This window comes from Hippopotamus amphibius, chromosome 9 (assembly GCF_030028045.1).
Source record: "Hippopotamus amphibius kiboko isolate mHipAmp2 chromosome 9, mHipAmp2.hap2, whole genome shotgun sequence".
Classification (NCBI taxonomy): Eukaryota; Metazoa; Chordata; class Mammalia; order Artiodactyla; family Hippopotamidae; genus Hippopotamus; species Hippopotamus amphibius.
In genome coordinates, this window is record NC_080194.1 from 117055917 (window position 1) to 117080101 (window position 24185).

A 24185-nucleotide genomic window follows, 5' to 3' on the forward strand; every position below is an offset into this window, starting at 1 on the left:
GACTGGCAGGGCCCTTCTGCTGCCAGGACCAGCAGACTGTGCTTGCTGTGTGCTGGTGCCCCAGGCCCTGTGATGCTTAAGAGTATTAGGGCTGGAAGAATCTTGGTCCCATCTGTGTCCCTCGTCCCTCTTGAGCCAGTGCACACAGCCCTCTTGAGTATCTCCCCTAACAGAGGAACTGGGGTCTGCTTAATTTGGGCCCATTTTTGATCAGAGTGAGGGGTTGAGCTGTGTACTGATAGTGGGATGTGTGGTATGTGGTTCGTGTGATGTGTTGATAAATGGCTGGACCAGACTTGGACCTGGCTCACTGGGCACCTCAGAGCATCCGTGATGTGCGCCCATCTCCACCCCCACTGCATGGACCAGATATAAGATAATATTGGCAAAGGCCAGCTTGGGATTCTGGACTATATCCCCCAGCTCAGGGCTGAAAGTGTGGCTAGCACTTCGGGAATGCTGGCCTCTGAGCGCCTTCTTAGAGGCTTTCAGGTTAATCCCCCACTGATTATTTTTAGATTTTCTGGCAGACCCTCAACAGGCTCAGACGGGTGCTGTGGCTGAAAGGGCCCCAGCTTCTGAGGGAATAATAGGCAACAGGAAGAGCCCCGTGTTCCCAGAGGATACCTGTGTGACGTGCATGTCCCTGTTAATTCTCCAGCAATCAGCCCAGACCATCTTGAGGGGGACAGAGGAAAAGTGTGGGAGCCCCAGGGTGAGGACCCTCTCGGGGAGCCGGCCTCCCCTGCTCCTTCGCCTCTCGGAGAACTCTGGAGACGAGAACATGAGTGATGTAACCTTTGACTCTCTCCCTTCCTCGCCGTCTTCCGCCACGCCGCACAGCCACAAACTGGACCACCTCCGTGAGTGATGGTTTGGTCCCTGGTCATTGAGGTTGGAGGGGACAAGCTCAGGTAGAACAGGGCTAAACTGGCTTTCACTTATGTGAGAGAATGAGACATGCCAACCAAAAACATTGATGCCCCAGACATCGACTGGTTTTACGGGTGAGTTCTTTTAATAAATTTTCAAGATACAGTAATCCAAATGCTGTAAAAACAATCTCTGTGGTAGAAAAGGTAACGTTTTTCAGAGTGTTTTATGAAATTAACAAAAACTTTTATACCAAAATTTGACGAGACACCAAAAAAGAAAACTGTATCCCAACCTCAGTTATAAATATACAAGGCAAAAATTCTAAGTAAAGTATTAATAAATAAAAACTAGTATCTTAGGGACTTCCCTGGTGATCCAGTGGTTAGGACTCCACGCTTCCACTGTAGCGGGCACGGGTTCAATCCCTGATCAGAAAATTAAGATCCTGCAAGCCGCACCGTGTGGCCAAAGAAGAAGAAAAAAAAAGATTAGTATCTTAAAAGAATAGTCTGTCACAGCCAAATAGGGTTTTTGCAGGAATCTGAAAGTTGTTCAGTGTTCAAAAACCAATTAACATCATATAAATAGATCGAAGGAGAAAAATGGGAATCATTATTTCTGAAATTAAAGTGACAGCGTTTGCATGTCATATGGTTGTGAGCTCTGCAGGAGCGAGGGGAGGCAAGGCTAACTCTAAGATTTTCATCTGAAGAACTGGCAGGACGATGTGACCATTTATTCAGCTGCAGGAGGCCTCGGGGGAGCAGGAGAGGAAGATTTTAATGTGAGATATTAAAGAAGCCTGTACATCACCACTGAAAGGCCTTGGGAATAGTTTGGAGCAAGAGTTGACAAACTTTTTCTAAAAGGCCAGAGAGTAAATATTTTAGACTTTGTGGGCCATGTGGTCTCTGCATTTGCAGCATAAATGCAGCCATTGACAACACTTAAGACAAATAGGTGTGGCTGTGTTCCAATAAAACTCTATGGACACTGGATTTTAAATTTCATATAATTTTCACACATCACAAAATATTCTTCTTTTGACTTTTTTTCAACCATTTAAAAATGTGAAAAGCATTCTTAAAAACCACATAAGAACAGGAGACAAGCCAGATTTGGCTAGTGGGACCTTAGGACAAGAGATAAGACTGGGGTCCACCAGGAAATGGTTGGTTTTTAAGCCATCTGAGGCTTCTCCCATTTGTAGTACTGATTGGGCCCCAAATGTACAAATGCCTTTTCTTCCCTCACAACTGCACCTCATTGGGGTTTTTTGTTTTTAAATAAATAAATTTATTTACTTATTTATTGGCTGTGTTGTTGCTGCACACCGGCTTTCTCTAGTTGCAGCGAGCCGGGGCTACTCTTCGTTGCGGTACACAGGCTTCTCACTGCGGTGGCTTTTCTTGTTGTGGAACACGGGCTTTAGGCACACGGGCTTCAGTAGTTGTGGCATACAGGCTCAATAGTTGTGGTGCACAGGCTTAGTTGCTCCGAGGCATGTGGGATCTTCTTGGAGCAGGGATTGAACCCGTGTCCCCTGCATTGGCAGATGGCTTCTTAACCACTGCGCCACCTAGGATGTCCCCTCATTGAGGTTTGACGTTAGGTCAAGGACTTGATATTTATCAATACATTACACAATTGTATTTGCATTGTAACAACCTCGAGGAGGAACAGCAATTAAGCTACTTGCTCAGGACCCCACAGCTGGCAGGTAGAGACTCTGGGTAAGTTCTCAAGGAAGAACTGTGGCCCCCCCAGGTGCTGACAACATTCCTCTCCCATTTTTGTACTTGATACATTTAAAATAAAAAAGGCTTGGTGGCAGCTGTAGGCTGTAGATGGGTCTTGTGACCTGTTCCAGCGGTAGAGCCGGTACCTTTCTCCGTTTTTCTCTCTGCCCAGATTGGCCTGTGTTCAGCGACCTCAATAACGTGGCAGCCCGAGACCACGACCCTCTGGACAACCACCGGGTGAGTGGGGGGGCGGGGGGTAGAGGAGCAGGGCGGGGAGGAGTGGACTGCCTCCCCTGGGGACGGAGGATGAGACCTCAGATTCAGAGATGGGCAATCCAGGTTGCTCCGGGCAGTGGCAGGAGGACACAGGCAGTTGCAGGGAATCCCAGCCTTCTGCCCGGGGCAGCTTTTCCTCTGGGAACAGCTGGGTCCATTCCAGCTCCCAGAGGTGGTTAGAGCAGAGAGAAACCAAATCAACAACAGTGCGACCTTCTGGTACATGCTGGGCTCCGCCCCGGGTTTGGTTTGGCCAAGCTGTGTGTCGGCAAGCTGTCTTGGGGCAGAGGGGGCTCTGCTGGGTTTCTGATGTGTAACTTATGGCACAGGCAGCTGTGATGCTCACAGGTTGGATAAGTGGCACCGGTTTCCTGCAGCCTCTGCGGCGTGACTCCGCAATGAGAAGCTGTAGATGACAAATTTGCATTCAGACAAACATATATTATGGTGTCGAATTAAAAATTCATCAGAATTTTTTAAACAGACTTCACAGAAACGTCACACTTGCACAGGCCACAAGCATCTTAAGCTGCACCCTCTGCTTCAAAGGTTCAAGTTCCCTCCTGACTGCTTTTCAGAGTTCTTGAGCGGGAGAGGAAAATAGGAATCGCTGACACGGATGGAAGCGTCACTTTGGGCAGACACTGTTTTGAGAGCTTGGTATATGTACCAGGCTCTAAATATTCTCATTTAATGCTCACAACAGTTTATGAGGTAGATAATGGTTTTTATTCCTTTTAGAATAGGTTTTATGTCTTACTCTAGAATTGGGCTGAATTTTAGAATTTCAGAGTAGGTTGAAAAGGAAAAGGTTCAGAAGATTAGCAAGGTGAAGTCTCCCCCCACCTGTCCTCTTAGCCACCTGCTCATACCTAATACTACCAGCTGCTTGGGCAGTGCTCTCATTATCCCCGATGTAGAGATGGGGAAACTGAGGCACAGAAAGGTGCAGGCTTCTTGCTCTTGGTCACTCAGCGATGGAGCCAGCGTTCAAACCCAAGCCGTCTGGCCTCGAGCCCACCCTCTGTGCTGCCGTCCTTTGCTTTTATTCTCCACCATTTCTCAGATGAGGACACTGAGGTTTGGAGAGGTCAGCCGGCCTGCCCCGGGTCCCAGAAGGGGAGTGCAGAGCTGGGGTTTGAGTGGGGCTCTCTGTTTTCCAGCTCAGGAGTGGTTCCCAAGGGTAGGATGCGGGGCCCAAGGCCATGCAGAGAGTGGGTGCCAGGAGGGGGCTGCCCGGAGCTTTGGGTGTGGCCTGTGATCCGGTTTCACAAACAGCCTTTCACTCATTGTACTGAACACTTTGGTTTGGTTGTCTGTAAAGTATACCTCAATTCTGAAAAGTGAAATAGGTAAAAAAAAAAAAAATAGAACAGCTATTTGGCTCACACAGAGCAAAGGCCTGGGCGAGGGCAGTGGGAAGCTTGTGGTACTTCTAGAAACCAGGACAGGGGCCTGTTTAGGATAACGCAGCTCCTTGGGGTAGAATAGGTCCTCGGCCAGACCAGTGGCCAAGGATTCCATTGTGTATGTTTCATGGCTCCTGTCGGTCTAGGGGACTGATCCAGGGTTTTACATTTATGGTAGTGATACCAAGCTGCTTTTAAAACTATATTGGCTTAAGTAAAATAAAATGGTTTACTTAAAGAAAAATAGTAAAAGAGAAGTATGGATTCAACAGAAGAGTTTATCTGGAGGAGGAAGAGATTGGGATGAGGAGGGGACTCAGAAGAGGTCTAAATTTTAACAGCAATATTTTAATTCCTTTTGGAAATGAAAGATCTAAAGTAACTAAGGCCTAGTGTTAAGAGCTGACAAAAAGTGCACAAGGAGTTCATTTTAGGATTCTCTGTTCTTATTTGTGCATTTAAAATGTTTCTCAGTGGAATAAAGAAGGAAAAAAATAAAAGTTTTAGCTTAACAGTGATGCAGGTGACATGCAGATATGGCCAGAACTCAACGCTGGTAGACAGATGACTGAGGTTTTAGAGATTCTAAGTTATACAAGATTCCTTTTCACAATAGAACTCGGATCTAGAAGAATAAAAAATGTGCCCAGATGACCTCTGCAGTTTTGGCAGAGGGCTTAGTTGTAGTAAATAATTGTTCCCAATGCTACATTTTCATCCATGGGTCATACCCTTTATTATTTTTTTCCACATGGGTCATATCCTTTAAACCAGCCTTTGTTTTTCTGCCTATGAAATGGGTAAGTCACTTAATAATAGCGCTTACCACGATCCACACTCTGAGTGTGACCCCCCATTTCATCCTCAGAGCCCCTTGATGTAGGTGCTATCATGAATCCCCATAGCTAAGGAAACCGAAGCTTGGAGAGGCTGAGCAGCTGTCCAGGGTCACAGCTGGTGAGTCACAAAGCTCAGGTTTGAGTCTAGGCAGTCTGGCTCCAGAGCCCACGCTCTTCGCCTCTATTTCCTACCACTCCCTTGTCACCCAACCAGCAAGGGTAGGAGGAAGAGAATGTTAAGTGAGGTGTTGGGATGAAGGAGAGAAAGCAGCTGGCTGGGATTCCAGGTATCACCACCACTAGGTACTCAGAGGACCACTGAGACCCTGGGGCCATCTTCTCTCCGCAGGACTCTGAGAACAGTGGGGACAGCGGATACCCCAGTGAGAAGCGGGGTGAGCTGGATGACCCAGAGCCACGAGAACATGTAAGGAACCCCGAGGAAATGAGAACAGAGTCCCCTGTTGCCTAGGTGTCCAGGACGATAGAGAGCTGGGGGCAGGGGGTGTGGGGGGGGAAGGAATGTGAGTGGGTCATAAGAGCATAAAGTAAGTTAATAGATAAATAATTTCAAATAAAGATAAATGCAAAGCAGAAGATAAGATGAGGTAATGTTTTATCTTCTAACATAACTAAATCTAAGTAAGTTTAGTAAGGGGACAAGCAGGGGGGATTAGACACAGGGTTGAAATGGCAGATAGCATCTTACGGTGAAGCTGGGACCTCTGGTTGCTAAGCAGAGAGGATGCTGGGCAGTGGGCCAGAATGGTGCTGGTGTGGGTAGGAGGGTGCAGCTCAAAGGCACAGGATTCCAGCAGTCCCTCGGGAAGGCTCCAGAGGATGGAAGGTGCCCAGAGGCATCTTCCCAGAAGCATCCTGGTGAGGTGGTCTCAGGCAGTATCAGGCATTTGGAGGTTTTGCCCAGGGCCAGAATAGAGCGTGAGCATCAAGGCCAGTCTTGCAGGGAGCCTCCGGTCTCAGCTTTGTTACTGTGAATATAGACGGGTGATGGGAGCCTTGGCTAAGGCAAGCACTTGACCCAGTTTTCTTGGTGCTCTTTTGTTGGGATCCTGTGCCTCTGAGTCTGTTCCATCCATGCACACAGTGAGAGCGAGAGGGAGGCTGTGGCTGCCCCAGCACATCGGTCCTGCCTGTTACCCAGCATACTCTCTGTTTGGCAGACCAAGGTGCCAGCTTCCTGGGAGGCCAAGCCAGTTCCCTGAGGAGGGTCCCCTGGGAGGGCTGGACCAGTTCCCCAGGAGGAGGTTCTTGGGAGGAAGGGCTGCTCTTTGGATCACTCTAATCTCTGCCTTCATCAGGGCCACTCAAATGGTAACCGGAGGTACGAGTCGGATGAAGACAGCCTGGGCAGCTGCGGACGGGTAATGTGTCCCCAGGAGTCCTCGTCGTGGCTGCGTGCTTGCCTTTTCCAGACTCTGTTTCTGGTTCTCCCCCCTCGTATCGTGTCACTTCTGCCTACCCAAGTGCCTCACCCATTTCCTAAAAGATTTTTCTAAGGAGCCAATTCTCTTGGCAAACAATTTTTGAGCTCCTGGGTGGGACGCTGTGGGATCAGCGGGGAGCATTAGAGAAGGTCAGGGTGTCCTGGAGGTCACAGCTCACAGCACCTTCCAGTATCATTAATTTACTTCTAGGGAGTTCCCTGGTGGCCTGGTGGTTAGGATTCCGGGCTTTCACAGCCGTGGCCCAGGTGCAATCCCTGGTCAGGAAGTTCCTGCAAGCTGCATGGTGCCGCCAAAAAAAAAAAAAGAAAAAATTGATTTACTTCTTGCAGCCACCCAATGAGACAGGCTAATGTTATTCATCCCCCCCTCCCCTTTCCTAAATGGTTACATCGGACAGATTCTTTTTTTCTTTTTTAAATTTTTATTTATTTACTTATTTATTGGCTGTGTTGGGTTTTTGTTGCTGCACAGGGGCTTTCTTTAGTTGCAGAGAGTGGGGGCTGCTCTTTGTTGGGGCACGGGGGCTCCTCGTTGCCATGGCTTCTCTTGCTGCAGAGCACGGGCTCTAGGTGAGTGGGTTTCAGTCGTTGCGGCACATGGGCTCAATAGTTGTGGCTCACGGGCTTAGTTGCTCCGAGACATGTGGGATCTTCCTGGAGCAGGGATTAAACCCGTGTCCCCTGCATTGGCAGGCAGATTCTTAACCACCGCGCCACCTAGGAAGTTCCCTATTCATCCCCTTTTGATATATGAGGAAAAGGGGGTCTTAAGCGACTCTCTCCAGGTTACCTGGCTAATCGTTCGAAGAAGTATCTCAGGTGCTTATCAGCAGGCAGGCTCTTCTCTAGCTGACTCTGAACCACACTTCGAACCTCTCGCCCTCCAGCCTTTGCTAAGGCAAGGCTCTCTCCTGCCTGCAAGGTCCTTCCTCCCCCGTGGTCATATCTCCCCAAGCCTGTGTGCTCTCCCAGGCAGGACACCAGGGGCACCTCCTCCAGGAGCCTTTCCTGATCCACCGGGGCAGGCTTGACTCCTGCTGCTTCCAGAACACAGACTATTTATCACGTGGTATTTACTTACCACAAGGTATTTCTCAATTGGGTCAAGGCCGCAGCAGGGTGCAGAGGCAGGGTCGTTCGACCACAGCACTGCTGACATTCTGGGCTGCTCATTCTTTGCTGTGGGGGCTGCCCTGGGCCTTGTAGGATGTTTAGCGCAGATACACACACGTACATATGTGCACAGCATCCTGGCTCTGTCCTGTGAGAACTCTGGACAAGGGTGTCTTTATTTTTTTAAAAATATTTAGTTAGTTAGTTGTGCTGGGTCTTAGTTGCGGCAGGCAGGCTCCTTAGTTACGGCTCCAGGGCTTCTTAGTTGCGGTTACGCGGGCTCCTTAGGAGGCACGTGAACTCTTAGTTGCGGCATGCCTGTGGGGTCTAGTTCCCTGACCAAGGAGCGAACCCGAGCCCCCTGTGTTGGAAGCGTGGCGTCTTAACCACTGCACCACCAGGGAAGTTCCAACAAAGATGTCTTTAGTTGGAAGACATGATGTGTTTTCTGAACGCATCCCCTGAAGTGCCGGGAGGATGCACAGGGAAAGCAGAGTGGATTTGCTGCCAGGTCTGAAGTCAGGCTCTTCTGGTGCCTTGTGTGGGGAGCTGGCAAAGGAGCAGCTCAGCGTCAGACCTGCCTGACCCAACTCAGGTGGATAAGTGAGGCGACACTTCTTTGCACTGCGGCAGTGCAGTGTGCTAGCCTGTGTGTCCTGTTGCTACAGCCTTCCCTCAGCACCCACGCGCTGGCGTAATTGGAGTGACTGGAAATGGAGCCGTGTTGGTCCCAGAAAACTTCACAGCACACGGGCCCGCACCCTCTAATTTGCCAGGCCAGATTTCGTAGCTGGGGAAGTGCGTCCATCCCCAGCCCCTTACTTCTCTGGCCTGTACATGCCCGGTCCTCCCTTCAGGTCTGTGTGGAGAAGTGGAATCTCTTCAACGCCTCCCGCCTCCACCTGCCGAGGCCTTCAGCCGTGGCCCTGGAAGTGCAGAGGCTCAACGCTCTGGACCTTGAGAAGAGAATCGGGAAGTCCATTTTGGGGAAGGTATGGCCATACCCTCTCTGCGCTAACCCGGCACCTCCCCCAAGAGTCGCTTCCTCCCCTGGGCTGGCTGGGGGGCCCTTGGCTGTGGTCGCAGCCTGCAGGCAGCCGGGCCCACCCGCCATCTGTGTGGCAGGTCCATCTGGCCATGGTGCGCTACCACGAGGGCGGGCGCTTCTGCGAGAAGGATGAGGAGTGGGACCGGGGGTCAGCGGTCTTCCATCTGGAGCACGCAGCCGACCTGGGCGAGCTGGAGGCCATCGTGGGCCTGGGACTCATGTACTCGCAGCTGCCCCACCACATCCTGGCAGACGTTTCTCTGAAGGTGAGGGGGGTGGGCTCAGTCAACCCATCACCCTTCCCTCCCTGGGTTTATGCGCCAGAAATTTCCCGAGCCTCCGTTTGGGGCCAGGCACTTCCAAGTTAGTTGACGCCGGGTAGGATTAGTCTTGGGCCTTGGGGACTGAGTGGATGGTGACAGTCACGTTCCCCGGCGGTTGTGACGTGGTGCAATGGGAGAAGCAGAAGATGCTGCTGTGAACAAGTGAGGAGGGGCTGTAGCCGGGGTCTCCTGATCATCCGTTCCAGCTCTGTCCCTAGGGGCTGGAACAGACCTGGCACACACTGGATAAGCAGCATTCATTTGTGGAACCAGTGAATAAAGTGATCCCTAAAATCGACCCGAAGGCCCAGTGGAGTCAGCCAGGCCGGTGGGGGGGGGGTGGGGGGAGGGGCAGTGTGGGCAGAGGGAACCGCGCGGGCCCGGGCCCAAGGGAGACAGACAGGGTTGGGGCGGGACGACAAGGCGATCCATGTAGCTGGAGCGTGGGGCGGAGAAGAAGGTGCAGGAGGTGAGGCTGGAGAGGGGGTCCGGGCAGGACGGGTGTGTTGGGAACCCGCGAGGGTGTCTACTCCCCCTTTGCTCCTGTGGTCTGTGGGCACAGTGGACAGGACCTGACAGAGCCTAGGGAGTGCGATCCTTTCGTTGGAGAAGTGGAGAGGCCCTTGGTGTGCGTGTGCCTCAGCGTATCTGTCCTCATCTCCCTATCATGTGGGCCAGGCTCGTGGCTGGATGAGGCTGAGCTTGGCGTGGGCACAGGGCACCTCTGTGGGCCTGGCTATGGCCAAGCCGGCCAGGGGTCTCAGGCTGGAAGAGAGTGTGGAAAGACACCCGAAAGTCATTTATTTATTTAACTTTTAAAATAGGTAATATGTTCATGTGACTAAAAGTTTTTTAATATAAAAAGGTTTACAGTGAAAAATCTCCCTCCCACCTTTTCCTCCATCTTCTCATTCTCTTGAGAATAGGTAACCACTGTTATTAGTTTCTCGCATGTAATTCCAAGAGGGTATTTGTTTCCTAGGGCTGCCATAATGAAAAACTACAAACTGGGTGGCTTAAAGCAACAGAAATTCCATCTCTCACAGTCCTAGAGGCCAGAAGTCCAAAGGCAAGGTGTTGACAGGGCCATGATTTTCTAGCTTCCAGTGGTTGGGGGCAATCTTGGGTGTTCCTTGGTCTGTAGCTGCATCACTCCAATCTCTGTTTCTGTCTTCACGCGGCCTTCTCTCTATGTGTTTGTGTCTCTGTCTCTTTTCTTATGAAGACAGCAGTCCTCTGGAGTTTAGGGCCCACCCTACTCCAGTATGACCTCCTCTTAACTAATTACATCTATCTATTTGGAAAGACCCTATTTCCAAATCAGGTCACATTTTGAAGTTCTGAGTGGACGTGAAGTTTGAGGGGACACTATTCAACTCATTATACAGTTTCCTTATGCCAATGCAGAGTATAGATTCTTACTTTTACCCTGTTTTTTTCCCCAAAGTTAGCATGCCACACACACTCACCCGGACCTTGCTTTTCTCACTTGACAGCGTCCTGCAGACTTTTTCCCTCAGTGCTGTAGAGACAGCTTCCTCATTCTTTTCGACAGCTGCGTAACATCCCATTGTACAGGTACAACATGCTCTATTTAACCCGTGCCCTGTTGATGGACACTTGAGTTGGTTCCATTCTTATGATGCCTCAAGAATTGCTGCAGTGACTAGACTTGTACATATTAAGTTGAACCATTTTTGTAGGTCGTGAAGGTAGAATATTGGCAGTTTTGCATGGTTCCGTCAAATACATTCTTTGTCACACGGTCAGGGATAACTTACAGCCCTTTTTATTTCCTGTTTTAGATGGTGAAGGGCAGGCTTGGTTGGGGGAGGGGATTTTGACAGGGGGATGAGTTGTCCCTCTTCCTCTAGTCTCTATGCTCCCAGAGGGCTGGACTGAATATCTCTCATTCAGCCAGTGGTGTGCTGGTAAATGCTTAACAGCTGGCTCTTGCAGGTGGGGAGGAAATGTTTGCACGCGTATGTATGTAAGTTTATGATACATTCACTGATATAAGGAATGTGGAGCATACCATTTATAAACAATAATGAAAATACTCTATTGTGAATTCCGTATAGTCAGAGCTGATCCTCACAGAATTCTTTGCCTAATTTTTGTGGAATTCATGTCTGTAACCCATTTCTGGTTGCAGCTGATGGAGGCGTGAGATGCTGGTTGATACTTTCACTTACTTTAGGGAGTAAGGGGAAAGTGAAACAAGCAAGTCCTTTCTCAGAGTTGGAACTTCATTTATTTGCTGTTGATATGAGAAGCTTTTTTGCTGAATCAGATGAAGTTTACATATTGAAGAATGTTTCTCCAGTTTCTCGTGCTAGGGAGAATGTAATGGCTACAGACGTGGCACACTTTCAGATTAATCTGCACTGGGAATATATTTTGCCATCGCTTGGTATAAACGCTACTACTGTGGCCAATGTCCAGGTACTAATATGACATCACTGAGCACAGAGTCGGAGGAAATGCACAGCAGCACACCATTAGGTAGCATTTCCACTGGTCTATGCAGACTCCACAGAGCAGTGGTTCTCAACCAGTCATTTTGCCTCTTCCTTCTCCAGGGGATCCTTGGCTGTGTCTGGAGACATCTTTGGTTGTCACAACTCTGGGAGTGCAACTGGCATCTAGTGGGTAGAGGCCAGGGACGCTGCCAAACATCCACAATGCACAGGACAGTCCCTGCAACACACAACTATCTGGGCCAGGATGTCAGTAGTGCCAAGGCTGAGAAGCCCTGAAATGGTTATAAATAACCTCAGGAGCATAGATAACAGTAAAAGATAGTAACATAAGTAGGAAGTGATGAGCTGTGGGTATTTGTTACCTTTTGTTTAATTGTAAGGTTACATAATTTAATTTTTAATAGTGGCTGTGTTTTACGACTGGCTGGCTTTCACATCGGTTCTCACAAGCCTGCAGAGCTGGCTCCCTTGTACCTACCGCATTTGGCCTGTTCCCCCAGCATCTGGCACAGAGAGGACACTCAGAAGGGTTTGAGGCCTGAATCAAGGAACGCCAGCGCCCAGGATGAGTGGTGAGGGGCCAGGACTGGGGAGACCCCTCTCTCTGAGACTCGCTGGTAACTCTCCTAGTGATCTCAGGCTGTTTACACCAGCCACAACCGAGCACCTTTGTAAAGGGATGTAGAAGCTAGTTTAGTTTTCTCATCTGCTGGTGTCCCAGAGGCCTTTCTCTCCAGGATGGAATCTGGCAGCAAAGAAAACCATGGCCACGTGCCCTAAAAAGCTTCTGGCCCATCTCCCACTTTCCCCAAAGCCCCAATTCGTTGGACCTTCTCCCGTTGTCTTGCTAAGACATTTATTCATCCAGCACATGTTTCTTGAGCATCTCCTGCATTCTGGGCACCGTCCTAGGTTCTTATTCACAACAGCAAACTTTTCAGGCAGATAAGCAAAGTTTTCAAACTGTAATGTAGATAGGAATTAACACATGAAAATATTTCCAACAGAAGTAAAAATAACTGACCTTTACTGAGCACTGCCTGTGCCAAGCATTGTTCTTAAGTCCTAGGGGGAAAATATGACAGGGAATAAGCTTGAGAGTGACTGGATAGGCCTCTCATTATTAGAACACTGATTCCAGCTGCAAGGGAGGCTGGGAAATGTAGTTTTTAGCTGGGCAGCCATGTGCCAGCAAAAATATGGGGTGGGGGGAGAATGGACGTGTGAGACAACTGGTTGTCCCAGCCACACTTCTTGAAGCCTGAAGGTTGAGAAGGTCCTCATAGGCTGATAGGAGGGCTTTGGGTTTGTCTCTGTGTGAGATAGGAAGCCTTAGAGCAGCTTTGATAGAGTAACATGACCTGACCTGGGCTTAAAGCATCTCTCTGGGTGGTTATTGGGGAAGCAGGATGGAAGCAGGTGAGAATGTACAGTGGTACAGCCACTGTGGGAAACCGTCAGCTCCTCAAAAGGCTAAACAAAGGCTAAACATATGATACCCAGCAATTCCACTCCTAGGTATATATACCCCCCAAAATAAAAACATACATCCACACAAAAACTGTGTCCACAGATGTTCATAGCGGCATTATTCATAATAGCCAAACAGTGGAAACAACCCAGATGTCCATCGCCTGATGACCGATGAACAGATAAACAAATTGGGGTATATTCATACAATGGAATGTTATTTGGCCATAAAAAAGAGTGAAACTTTGGTGGAAGCTGTATGAATGAACCTTGAAAACTTTATGCCAAGTGAAAAAAGGTAGTCACACTAGACCACATGTTTTGTTTTGTTTTTTTGGCCGCGCCAAGCAGCATGCGGGATCCTAGTTCCCCGACCAGGGATCAAACCTGCGCCCCTTGCAGTGGAAGCGCAGAGTCTTAACCACTGGACCACCAGGGAAGTTCATAGACCACATGGTCTGTGATTATATTTATATAAAATGTCCAGAATAGGGAAATCTCTAGAAACACAGTGTAGATGAGTGGTTGCCTAGGGCTGGGTGGGATGGAGCAATTAGGAGGTAATATTTAGGGGGTATGGTGTTTGGATTTCTTCTTGGCTTGATGAAAATATTCTGAAATTGATTATGGTGATGGTTACACAATCTGTGAATATACTAAAAACTGTTGAGTTGTACACTTTAAATGAGTGAGTTGTATGTTATGTGAATTATATCTCAATAAAGCTGCTAAAAAATATAAAAAGAATTGGAAGCAGGGAGCCCCTGCTGGAGGTGAAAGATGCTGTGGTCTCTGGAGGAATCAGAGCGGATAGACAAGAGCGAGTGGGAGTGAACGAAGCCTCTGTTTCTCCCTGATGGGAACCCCCAAGAGCTCTTTGCAGCAGGGTTAAGCCCTGTTCTCTTGCTCACGATGTGCAGTTCTACAGCAGCCCCAGCCTGGAGCTCTGGAAACAATTCAAGAAACGGGAAAAAGATTGCTGAGTGAGATTCTGACAGCCCCTCCCGTGTAAGCCTCATTTCCTTTTCTCTCCCCCTCTTTGGTTTGTGTTAACAGGAGACAGAAGAGAACAGAACCAAAGGATTTGATTATTTACTGAAGGCAGCTGAAGCTGGCGACAGACAGTCCATGATCCTAGTGGCACGAGCCTTTGACACCGGCCAGAACCTCAGCCCAGACAGGTACTGTGACCAGTGGCCTGTGGCTCAGGTGGAGCTGGTGGGAACCTGGGCTGCAGGTGGGAGCTTCCCATCCAGTGTCAGGACAGACCTGGGTTCAAGGTGTGGCTCCCCTGAGTCCCAGCCCAGTGACTGTGGGCCAGTAGTTTTACCCCCCCGGCCTCAGTTTCTTCACTGTGTAAAATGGGAGTAATTATAGACCCTGCATCCTAGGCTGGTTGTGTTGGTCGTGTAAGAGTTAAATGATATGCTGCCTGTAATTGCTCACTGTGCCCGGCACAGAAAGTGCGAGATAAATGGCACACTGAACCATTTTATGTGAAGATTTGTCCGAGAAACAGCCTGAAAGGCTGTGTAGCATCAGGTCCAGCGCGGTTGTCCTTAGATGTTAGAATTAGGGGTGATTTTAATGGACTCTTCCTACTTTTATTTTTATTCCTACTATTTTTCACTTCTGAGAGGGAGGGGAGGGAAGGAAGGAAGCTCCAGCGGACTTCAGGCCTGGTGTGAGTTTCCCAGAGTGGTTTTGAGACTCCTGACAGCTACAGCCCTGCAGCAGTCAACAGCTTTTCAGGTATCCCTCTGGCTGAGATGCCAGGACCGGATTCTGCGGTGGGAAGAGAGGAGAATGGCAGCTTCATTTTGGCTCTGTGGCTTGGCGAGTGGGAGGTCGCAGAAGTCCAGGAGCAGAGGACCGTTGGGGGTTGCACTCTTAGTGGGACCCTTTGCTCACCCTCTGTGGCTCCCAGTGGATCTTGGCTTCCGCCTGTCGTCCTCAGGCGCCTGTAGCTTTCTGGAAGGGAGCAGGGTGGGTACATTCATTGTCTAAACCTCCAGGATTGGGACAGCTTGGCAGTTTCCTCCTCTGTGGGTCAAGTGTTCATCTCCCTCGCACTGGGTTTAGAAGCAAAGTCAGGACTGGCTCTGTCACATGAAGCTCTCAGGGTCTAAAACATCTGGATGCATGACATCCTGCATGAATTACATCATGCCAGCATTTGTCAGCTACCTGCTGTGTAAGTCAGCTACCTACTGTGTAAGTAACAGTAATGCTCCCTTATATTTGCTTTATTTTTGTTGTTTTGAAGTTTATTTTTAATTAATTTATTTTTGGGGGGTGCTGCTTTGGGTCTTCGTTGGTGCACATGGGCTTTCTCTAGTTGGGGCAAGCAGAGGCTACTCTTCATTGCAGTGCTTGGGCTTCTCATTGTGATGACTTCTCTTGGGGAGCACGGTCTCTAGGCACGTGGGCTTCAGTAGTTGCAGCACACAGGCTCAGTAGTCGTGGAGCCCGGGGCTTAGTTGCTTCCCGGCCCAGGGATCGAACCCGTGTCCCCTGCACTGGCAGGCAGATTCTTAACCTCTGCTCCCTTATATTTGGATGCACTTTCATAGCTGTGATTTTATTTCACTGAGAACTAGAATTGGGTCTACTGCATCTCTTCAATCCCAGTGCTGAGCACAGGATCTGGCTCAGTAGTTGTTTGAATGAATGAACTAACACATCTCTTTGACACAGACAAGGAAGGCATCTGGGGGCTTATTTTATGGATAAGTAAACTGGAGTTCTGAGAAGTGAAGGGGCTTGTCCATAGTCACGTAGCCAGTAAGTAGCAGAGCCAAAACTTATGTCTTCTCACCTCTCCTCCAGTGGACTGTTCATTAGCCTGCTTCTCAGGGGACTCAGAATTACACTGGCCTGGAGGGGAGGTAAACAAAACAGACATGACACACTTGTGTCCAATCAAATGCCAGCGTCTGTGGTGCCCATTGAGTGCAGTGGGGAAGCACCATATGGGTGTCGGGAGCTGGAGCTGGGCATTGAATATCTGTATCTGAGGCCCTTTAAAAAATCTTTGCTGTATGTGTTTTCTCTTTATGTTCTCTGTCTACTTTCTCTTTTTGATTTGAGACAGTAGGTTTTTTGTTGTTGATTTGTAAGAATTTAATATCTATATGTATATAAATATATATGGTTTTTGTTGTTGTTGTTGTGTTGTAGTTCACCTTGTGGCATGTGGGATCTTAGTTCCCAGACCAGGGATTGAACCTGTGCCCCCTGTAGTAGAAGGGTGGAGTCCTAACCACTGGACCACCAGGGAATTCCCTGTAAAAAATTTTAATATATTAAGACTTAACTCTGGTATGAGAGTTGGGTTTGTTTTGTTTTTTTCGGTTTATTGACAATAACCTATTGTATTTTTTATTTTATTTTTTTCATCTTTATTGGAGAATAATTGCTTTACAGTATTGTGTTAGTTTCTGCTGTACAACAAAGTGAATCAGCTATATGTATACGTATATCCCCATATCCCCTCCCTATCCCATCCCTTTAGGTCTTCACAAAGCATCAAGCTGATCTCCCTGTGCTCTGTGGCAGCTTCCTACTAGCTATGAGTTGGTTTTAAAGATATTTTTTCAGAGATGGCTACCAAAAAAAAAAAGTGCCAAATTAAAAAAAAGAAAAAAAGGCTTCCCTCGTGGTCCTGTGGTTAAGACTCTGCCCTTCCACTGCAGGGGGCGTGGGTTCGATCCCTGGTTGGGGAAGTTCTGCATGCTGCAAGGTGCAGCCAAAGAAAAAGAGAGAGTGAGATGGCTACCATAGATGGGGTGGGGGCAGGAGATGGCCCATGTGCCACCCAATGACCATTGTTTGTTGGGTCTGGGGACATGCTGGTTTTTAATATTTTGTAGTCAAATCTATCAAGATTTTCTTCTTTAGATTCTGCTATAGTCTTTTTCTTAACTTTTCTTCCTCATTCCAACCAGCTCCAGCCTCTTATTCAGGGAGCATTAATTGAGGGTCAGCTATTTACATTTAAGGGGTTTGACCTCCTCAGAAATTACCGTCTAATAGGAGAAGGAAAAGTCATTGGAAATTCCGAGGCAGGATGGACATGCTAACCGCTGGGTGCAGAGTTGGGTTGGGGTGGGTGGGGAGAGAGTAGGCCCTTTCCCTTCCTTTACATTTAATGTGTTAAGGGCAGTTCTGCCTTGCCCTTCAAGACCAGGGAGGGTCAAAGCTGAAAGAAGTGAGATCATCTCGTTTAGTGGCTTCCAATCCACTGTTAAAACCCTAGTTTTTTGGGTGTGTCACCAATAATTTTCAAATAGCTTCCCTTTTTTATAAAATAAAATGGAATCAAGGTTATCTCCTGACACCATCCCTGTGCTGTTTGCCAGGCCCTGGGAATGCAGCAGTGAATAAAACAGACACGGTCCCTGCCTTCTTGGGGCTTACATTCTAGTCAGGCAAACCATAGTACACACGTGAATAAATAAACAGGAGAATTACAGATTGAGGTAATTGTAAGATAGAGGGTGTTTGGGGACAGCGTCTCTGAAGAAGTTGAGCTGAGGTTGGAGAGGTGAGGAGCCAGCTATGGGAAGAGTTGAAGGAAGCACGTTCTAAGCAGAGGGAACAGCAGGTACAAAAGCCAAGGAGCAGACAGGAGCTGGCACGTTCCGGGAGGAGAAGGGGACCCAGCAAGTCTGGCATGGGAGGAGGTTGACAGGAGCTAAGACTGGAGGGTGGAGCCAGGTCCATATATATATATATAGCTTTTGCTCCTGGAATATTTCATGAGGCCCACAGACCTTCTTATCTCTGTCTCTCTTTGCTCTTGCCTGATGAACTATAGTTACTCACGTTTGATAATATGCATTAGCACACCCCAAGAAAAAGAGCCCACTGCCCTGTTTGCTCTTTATTTTGTGTTGTTCGGATTTTGTTGGAACTTGTGTATGCCCTTGGTGGTTTGGCCGTTCATGTGCTGCAGTAGGAGAAAGAGTTGAGGGCAGAGGACAGAGCAGGAAGGGGGAAGTCAGCTGTTTTGGGGTAAGCCCTGCATTGTGCTGGAGGAGAACCAGAGCTGGCCAGCAGAGGCAGAGCAGAAGATAGGGCTGAATGACTGCGGTGAGAAGGTTCTGGAGGCCTCAGCAAAGGGTCCCCCACCAACCTCCTCTCCTGCACGAGTCATAGGGGAAATTGGCTGGGATACCAGCCACCGCTGTTGCAAACCCATAGGGTGATTTTTTTTTTTTTCGGCCGCAGTGCGCAGCTTGTGGGATCTTAGTTCCCTGGCCAGGGATTGAACCTGGGCCGTGGCTGTGAAAACATCGAGTCCTAACCAGAACTGCCAGGGAATTCCTGGGTGATTTTGTGCAAACTAGAAAACTGTTCCCCTTCCTCAAGATGCTCTACTTCCATCTGTTGGAAAATTGCTGTACCATACCAATTTTGTTAGGGAAAACTATTTGACTGCTATCGTAATAAATGCATAACTCTACAATGTGAATGACACCCCTTAGTTGTGGTGGCATTGGGTACTATGGGTCCTGAATCATACGTAGTGGCCCCACTGGGATCCTTGACTTCCCCCTCCTGCTGATGGGCCTCCTCCCTCCTGCCCTGTTGCCATGGTAACTTCCCTCTTCCTCTGTATCTCCTGGCAAGGTCCCAAAGTTGGCCAGAGGCTCTACACTGGTACAACACTGCCCTGGAGACAACTGACTGTGATGAGGGCGGGGAGTATGATGGGATGCAAGATGAGCCCCGGTACCTGCTGCTGGCCAGGGAGGCGGAGATGCTGTTCACAGGAGGCTGCGGGCTGGAGAAGGACCTGCAGAGATCAGGTACGACCTGGCCAACCTGCCCCTGGGGTGGGACAGGGCTGGATAGTGAGACACATAATTCCTGTCTCACTGAGAATCACAAGATGCAAGACTGAATCTCTTCTTTAAATTCTGGTTGGGAGAAAGATTTGTGCTAGCTGGCTTATGATGCTGGCTTGGAAGGGGGCTTTATGAAGTTCGTATGCAAATGAACATTTTTATTTTAGTAGTCAAATATTAGGAATTTGGGAGGTTGTTTTGCAATTCAGAAATTGAGCTGACATTTTCATAACATAAAATTCACCATTTTAAAGTATACAGTTCAGTGGTTTTTAGTATATTCACAAAGTTATGCCATCATCACCACTACCTAATTCCAGAACATTTCCATCATGCCAGAAAGAAACCCGGTACCTGTTAGCAGTGACTCCCTATTTCCCCCTCCCTCCGTCCCTGGCAACCACTAACCTACTTTCCATCTTTATAGATTTACCTGTTCTGGTCATTGCACATAAATGGGATTGTACAATATGTGACCTTTTGTTTCTTGTTTCTTTCAAGTTTCATTCATGTTGTAGCATATATCTACTTCATTCCTTTTTACTGCTGAATAATATTCCATTGTATAGATACTACATTTTGTTTATCCATTCATCAGTTGATGCACATATTTTTTATGTGTGTATATATATATATAAATTTTTTTTAATAACATGATAGGCACACTGAACTCCTGATTTCACAGGTATAGGATGAGGCTAAGTTTAAAAGTTTTTTTTAAGGTAGTGTAGCAAAGTCAAGCAAATAATACTGCAACTCTATAATCCTTTATTTCAAACTTCTAAATCCGAAAAGCTCCAAAAACCAAGTGTTTTTATATGTTCTACACAAATCTATTTGGTGGCAAAACCTGTCCAGAACTGCCGTGCATTTGTTTATAATTTTTATTTCTTATACTTTATCTCTTCCACTTTCATACATTCCCAATTCCTCCTATAAAAGTCCTCAGCCTGATTCTCAGTGGTTCAGTTGGAATCACCCACCCACCCCTAAGCCAATCACTGTGCTTATTGAGATAGCTTATTCTGATTGGCTGTCCTAAGTCTGGACCAATCCCTGTGGCCTGGTGGGGAATGGGGAAGTGCTTTGATTGGCCTGGCTTGAATCACATGTCCACCCAGGGCCCCACCCAGGTTATGTGGAGGGAGAGGCAAGAAAGAGTCTCCTCAGGGGACTTCCTGGGTGGCGCAGAGGTTAAGAATCCACCTGCCAATTCAGGGGACAGGGGTTCGAGCCCTGGGCTGGAAAGATCCCATGTGCCACGGAGCAACTAAGCCCGTGCGCCATAACTACTGAGCCTGCGCTCTAGAGCGTGTGGGGGACACTGGGTGGTGAAAACAACAGGTGCTTCACCTGTGTGCCCCACTTTACTTTCTTTCAGGCGACTTGTACACCCAGGCAGCCGAGGCAGCGATGGAAGCCATGAAGGGCCGGCTGGCCAACCAGTACTACGAGAAGGCGGAGGAGGCCTGGGCCCAGATGGAGGAATAGCTTGCTGGAAAAATCACTGCCAGCCAGTCCCACGCTAAAGGGCCAGGAGTGGGGGAAAGAAAAAGACTTCTTTACTTATTTAGGGTTGTTTGGGGGCCGGAGGGGGCAAATATTTTTAATACGTTGTGAGTCAACTTTTGTATTTTATGTTTTGACTCGAAAACGTCTTTGCTACCAGTGGAGACACTGCAGCTTTTCCCCTAGGGCAGCATTTTGGGGGAGTGGGGTTTGAAGAAGCAGCCTAATGAACCAACGTATCTTTTTGAGGTTCTTCTTCTGTGTTTTGTCGTTACTGTTGTTGTTGTTTGTCATGAGATGTAAGAAAATGTGTCTTTTCTGCCCTGGGTGGAAAATAGGAAGGCTTTTTGCGCATCAGCCTTTTCGGGCTGGGCTGAAATCTCAGGCCCCCAGAGCCTGTGTTTCTTGAGTCAGGATGGGATGGGGTACAGTAGAGCTGCACGTTGACTTTCCACGAGGTGTGTATTGTCAGGACTTCGTGCAGAGCCTCCTTTCTTAGAGCATTTGGAAGTGTGTGTGGCTTTTGTTGGTAGGTGTGAAATTGCACATCACCCAGGCCCCCTTCTGCCATGGGGGAGGGCCTGCACACTGTTTTCTGATCTTTTAATTTCCTTCCTGAAATGCAGTTCGGGATTGCATGATTTTCTGGGATGAAGCAAATTCCAGTCTGAAGCACGTTTTCCACAGTGGGCTTTACAAAGCAGGTTTGATTTTTATATGCACACTTTTACTACCTCTGACTCCTGCATCAGCTAGTATGGAAGTGGGTGCACCTCAGAGCTTTGACACGTAAGGACTGTGGCTTGGAAAGTTGGAGCCTTTCCTCCAAGCAGACATGTACTCTGCATCTCAGTGGCAGCATCCGCAATATGACTGAAGAACCCCTTGTGCAGTATTCCTCTGTATTTTCTTAGCATCTGATGTTCTTAGGAAGAATCTGCTCCCCAACCCTCATCCTTGGCATTCTCTGCTTGAAGCTTGGCTGATTTTCTTGTCATTTGCAGCAGGATGCTTTCAGCAGCAGCCCCTTGAGATTTGTTTAAGCTATTGGAGAATGAGATGGCAAGAGCTATAAACACTCATTAATTCCAGTGGTTTCCCAAGGGCCAGGCTATGGGTATCTGTATTTAATGAGCATTCTCTTTAGAAGGAATTCAGATTTAACATCAGTTAGATTTCAGTTGGTGTTTCAAATAGCAAAGAAAATAGACTGCTTTGATCAACCCCAAATGCTAAAGCAGCCTCTCTTTCTTTGTTTAAAAATGAAAACATAAAAAAAACAGTGTAATATACAAACCATTCTTTTTTTTCCTTTTTTTTTTTTTTCCTGGCTGCGCTACACAGCTTGCAGGAACCTTGTTCCTGACGAGGGAACTTGTTTTTAAGTTTTCCTGCAGTGGAAGCACGGAGTCCTAATGACTGGACTGCCAGGGAATTTCCATACAAACCATTCTTATCTGTTCATTAAGACAGGTCCTTCAGCATATTAGTGTTAAGTACTGTGGAGTCATGACCCTGCATGCATTAGGTTCCCAAGTTCAGAGTGTGTCCTAAAGGAAAAATCGAGCAGAGTCAAAATTACCCTTGAAAAATCCTTTAGAGCACCTATACATGATGGTATCCCTGTTTTTGTATTTGGAGTCATCACAACCAGTTTCCTTTAGAAGTTAGTATGGATCACCTTTTTTCCACTTGCACAGATCAACTCGTTGGCTTGCCTTAAGTTGTTTGTTTTAAACCAGTGGGTGTAGTTCATCTGCATTTGTTAAATGTAAGTTAGAAGCAACTTTATTTTGACTTACCTCTTCAAAGGTATCAAGCTTCATATAATTCATGCTTTTGTTGTTGCTGTTGTTCGTTCAACCAGCCTCCTCCCTCTCTTGAGATTTCATCATGCAAATCATTTATGTTCTGTGACCACCTGTCTCATTTCTTAGTTATAGGTCAGTGCTTTCCTCTAACACAGGGATTGGCAACTTTTTGTAAAGGGCCAGATAGTAGATATTTTAGGCTTTGCGGGCCAGATGGTCTCTGTTGCAACTACTCAGCCCTGCTGAAACATTGATGAAGGATACCTAAATGAATGAGCACGTCTGATGTTCCAATAAAACTTTATTGGCAGAAACAGCCTACCTGGGCTATCGTTTGCCAACCCCTGCTCTAATGCTAAGAGCTACTATATTAAACCCCGAGGGCAAGAGTTACCTCAATTTTTCTTCAGTCTCCAGTGGTTAAAAACATAGTGCCTTGGCACAGAGCAGGCACTCCGTAAATTCATGAAAAATGGAGAACCAGCCCTAGTCACAGCACTCACTCTTTGTGGCTCTGGTTCCTCCAGCTGGTTAATGAGTCCATGTCTGGATTGGCTTGAACAGTCACCACTGCAGTTCCACTCACCCACATGGCCTTAATGTCAGGGCATTTCCCTTCTCCTTCAGGAGGCTGGGCTCGCTAAGCAAATGCTTCTTTAAGAACCATTGAGAGCAAAATGACCTGCAAAACACTGAGATCCTTCTGAGCCAGCAGAACTTATTCCACCTTCAAAAGCTAGTTCTGTGCCTTCTAAAGCTGGTTAGGGCATCTTCTTTTTCCACAATGCTGGGCATGCCAAAAAAAAAAAAAAAAAAGCAAAAAACACCCAGGACATCCCAACCCAACTGGGAAGACATCAGAGACTCTCTACAAGTACAAGAGGCAGGTGAAGGTCCAGGAGCTTAGCAGAGTCAGTACCTTCAGCCATAGGTGGAGAATCCAAGGTTCTGAAAGGTAGACTCTTTCCAAGCATCCTGCTGGTTAGAGACTAAGCTGGAACTCCGATTTCAGAGCTGCTCTTATTTAGAGTATCCTGGGAATAATATTTAAAGTTAAACTGGAGTGTAATGTCTCTTTCAGTTTTGCTATAGGTTTCGAAAGAAACAAAGCAGGCTTTATGGATGTAAGTAGGAAAAAAAATCCCTAACCCCTGTGTGCCTGGATATCCTCATCCCCTTCTCCTCACCTGAGGCCCTGTGGGAATTTATCATTAGACGCAACTTTGATGAACTAAGCCAGGTAAATTACTGTTGTTGCTATTTTAGTGACTTCATTTCCTTTCATCCCAGCACATTTGTCTGCAGTACTAGACATGTTTTACAAATCAGCCAATGTTTACACAAGTATATGCAGCTTGTTTGGGGGAAAGGAGACAAAATATGCATATTCTCTGCAATTTGTGCCTGTTATTCCTTTTTCTAATCTCTGAGGAAACCATTTAACCTAAGCAAGGTGGATACTGGGTAGGACCCAGTGAAGTGACTTGCATTATAGATTTATTTTTGCATATGTATTAAGTTCCATTTTGACTTTCCAAATAAAGTGGTTTCTTTCTTTCCGGTCTCAAATTCAAATGTCTCCTGGTAACACAGAAATAAAGTCGCTGGGTGGAGACGGGATGAATTGGAGGGCTCAGCCCCACCTGGAAGAGGCAGCCCAGATTCAGCTCCGAATGGTTGTCCCCATGGGGGGTGTGGGCCCAATGTTGCCCCATTTTCCAATTTTTCAAGCTGCTGAAAATTGGATTTTTTTATGCAAGGTTTCTTGATTTTTAACATTTCTAATAAATTCTTATCAAAAACCTGCCAGATTTGGCACATATGTTTTCCATTTGTTTTAGATAAAGGGTGCTCATCTCTTCTTGGTTTTTCTCATCTATAAAATAATGATCTTTAACCATTACAGAGCTGTCATCAGTTTCAAAGGAAATGCATGTTAAAGATGCTTTGTGATCTAAAGCTTAAGAAA

The 24185-nt window shown here is 47.4% G+C and overlaps 1 protein-coding gene across 4 annotated transcripts in view; it reads left to right on the forward strand.

The window, feature by feature from the left end:
- The window catches only part of EEF2K (eukaryotic elongation factor 2 kinase), a 63562-nt gene extending 39789 nt beyond the window's left edge, over window positions 1-23773 (forward strand). For all 4 annotated transcript variants that reach the window (XM_057750957.1, XM_057750958.1, XM_057750959.1 and 1 more), the window contains exons 10-18: window positions 662-863; window positions 2788-2855; window positions 5492-5569; window positions 6462-6524; window positions 8578-8712; window positions 8846-9034; window positions 14101-14225; window positions 18679-18857; window positions 20278-23773. In XM_057750957.1, the coding sequence (XP_057606940.1) occupies window positions 662-863; window positions 2788-2855; window positions 5492-5569; window positions 6462-6524; window positions 8578-8712; window positions 8846-9034; window positions 14101-14225; window positions 18679-18857; window positions 20278-20387 (1149 nt within the window). In that variant the 3' untranslated portion in view covers window positions 20388-23773. The remainder of the gene's footprint in view (window positions 1-661; window positions 864-2787; window positions 2856-5491; window positions 5570-6461; window positions 6525-8577; window positions 8713-8845; window positions 9035-14100; window positions 14226-18678; window positions 18858-20277) is intronic.
- The last annotated feature ends 412 nt before the right edge of the window (window positions 23774-24185 follow it).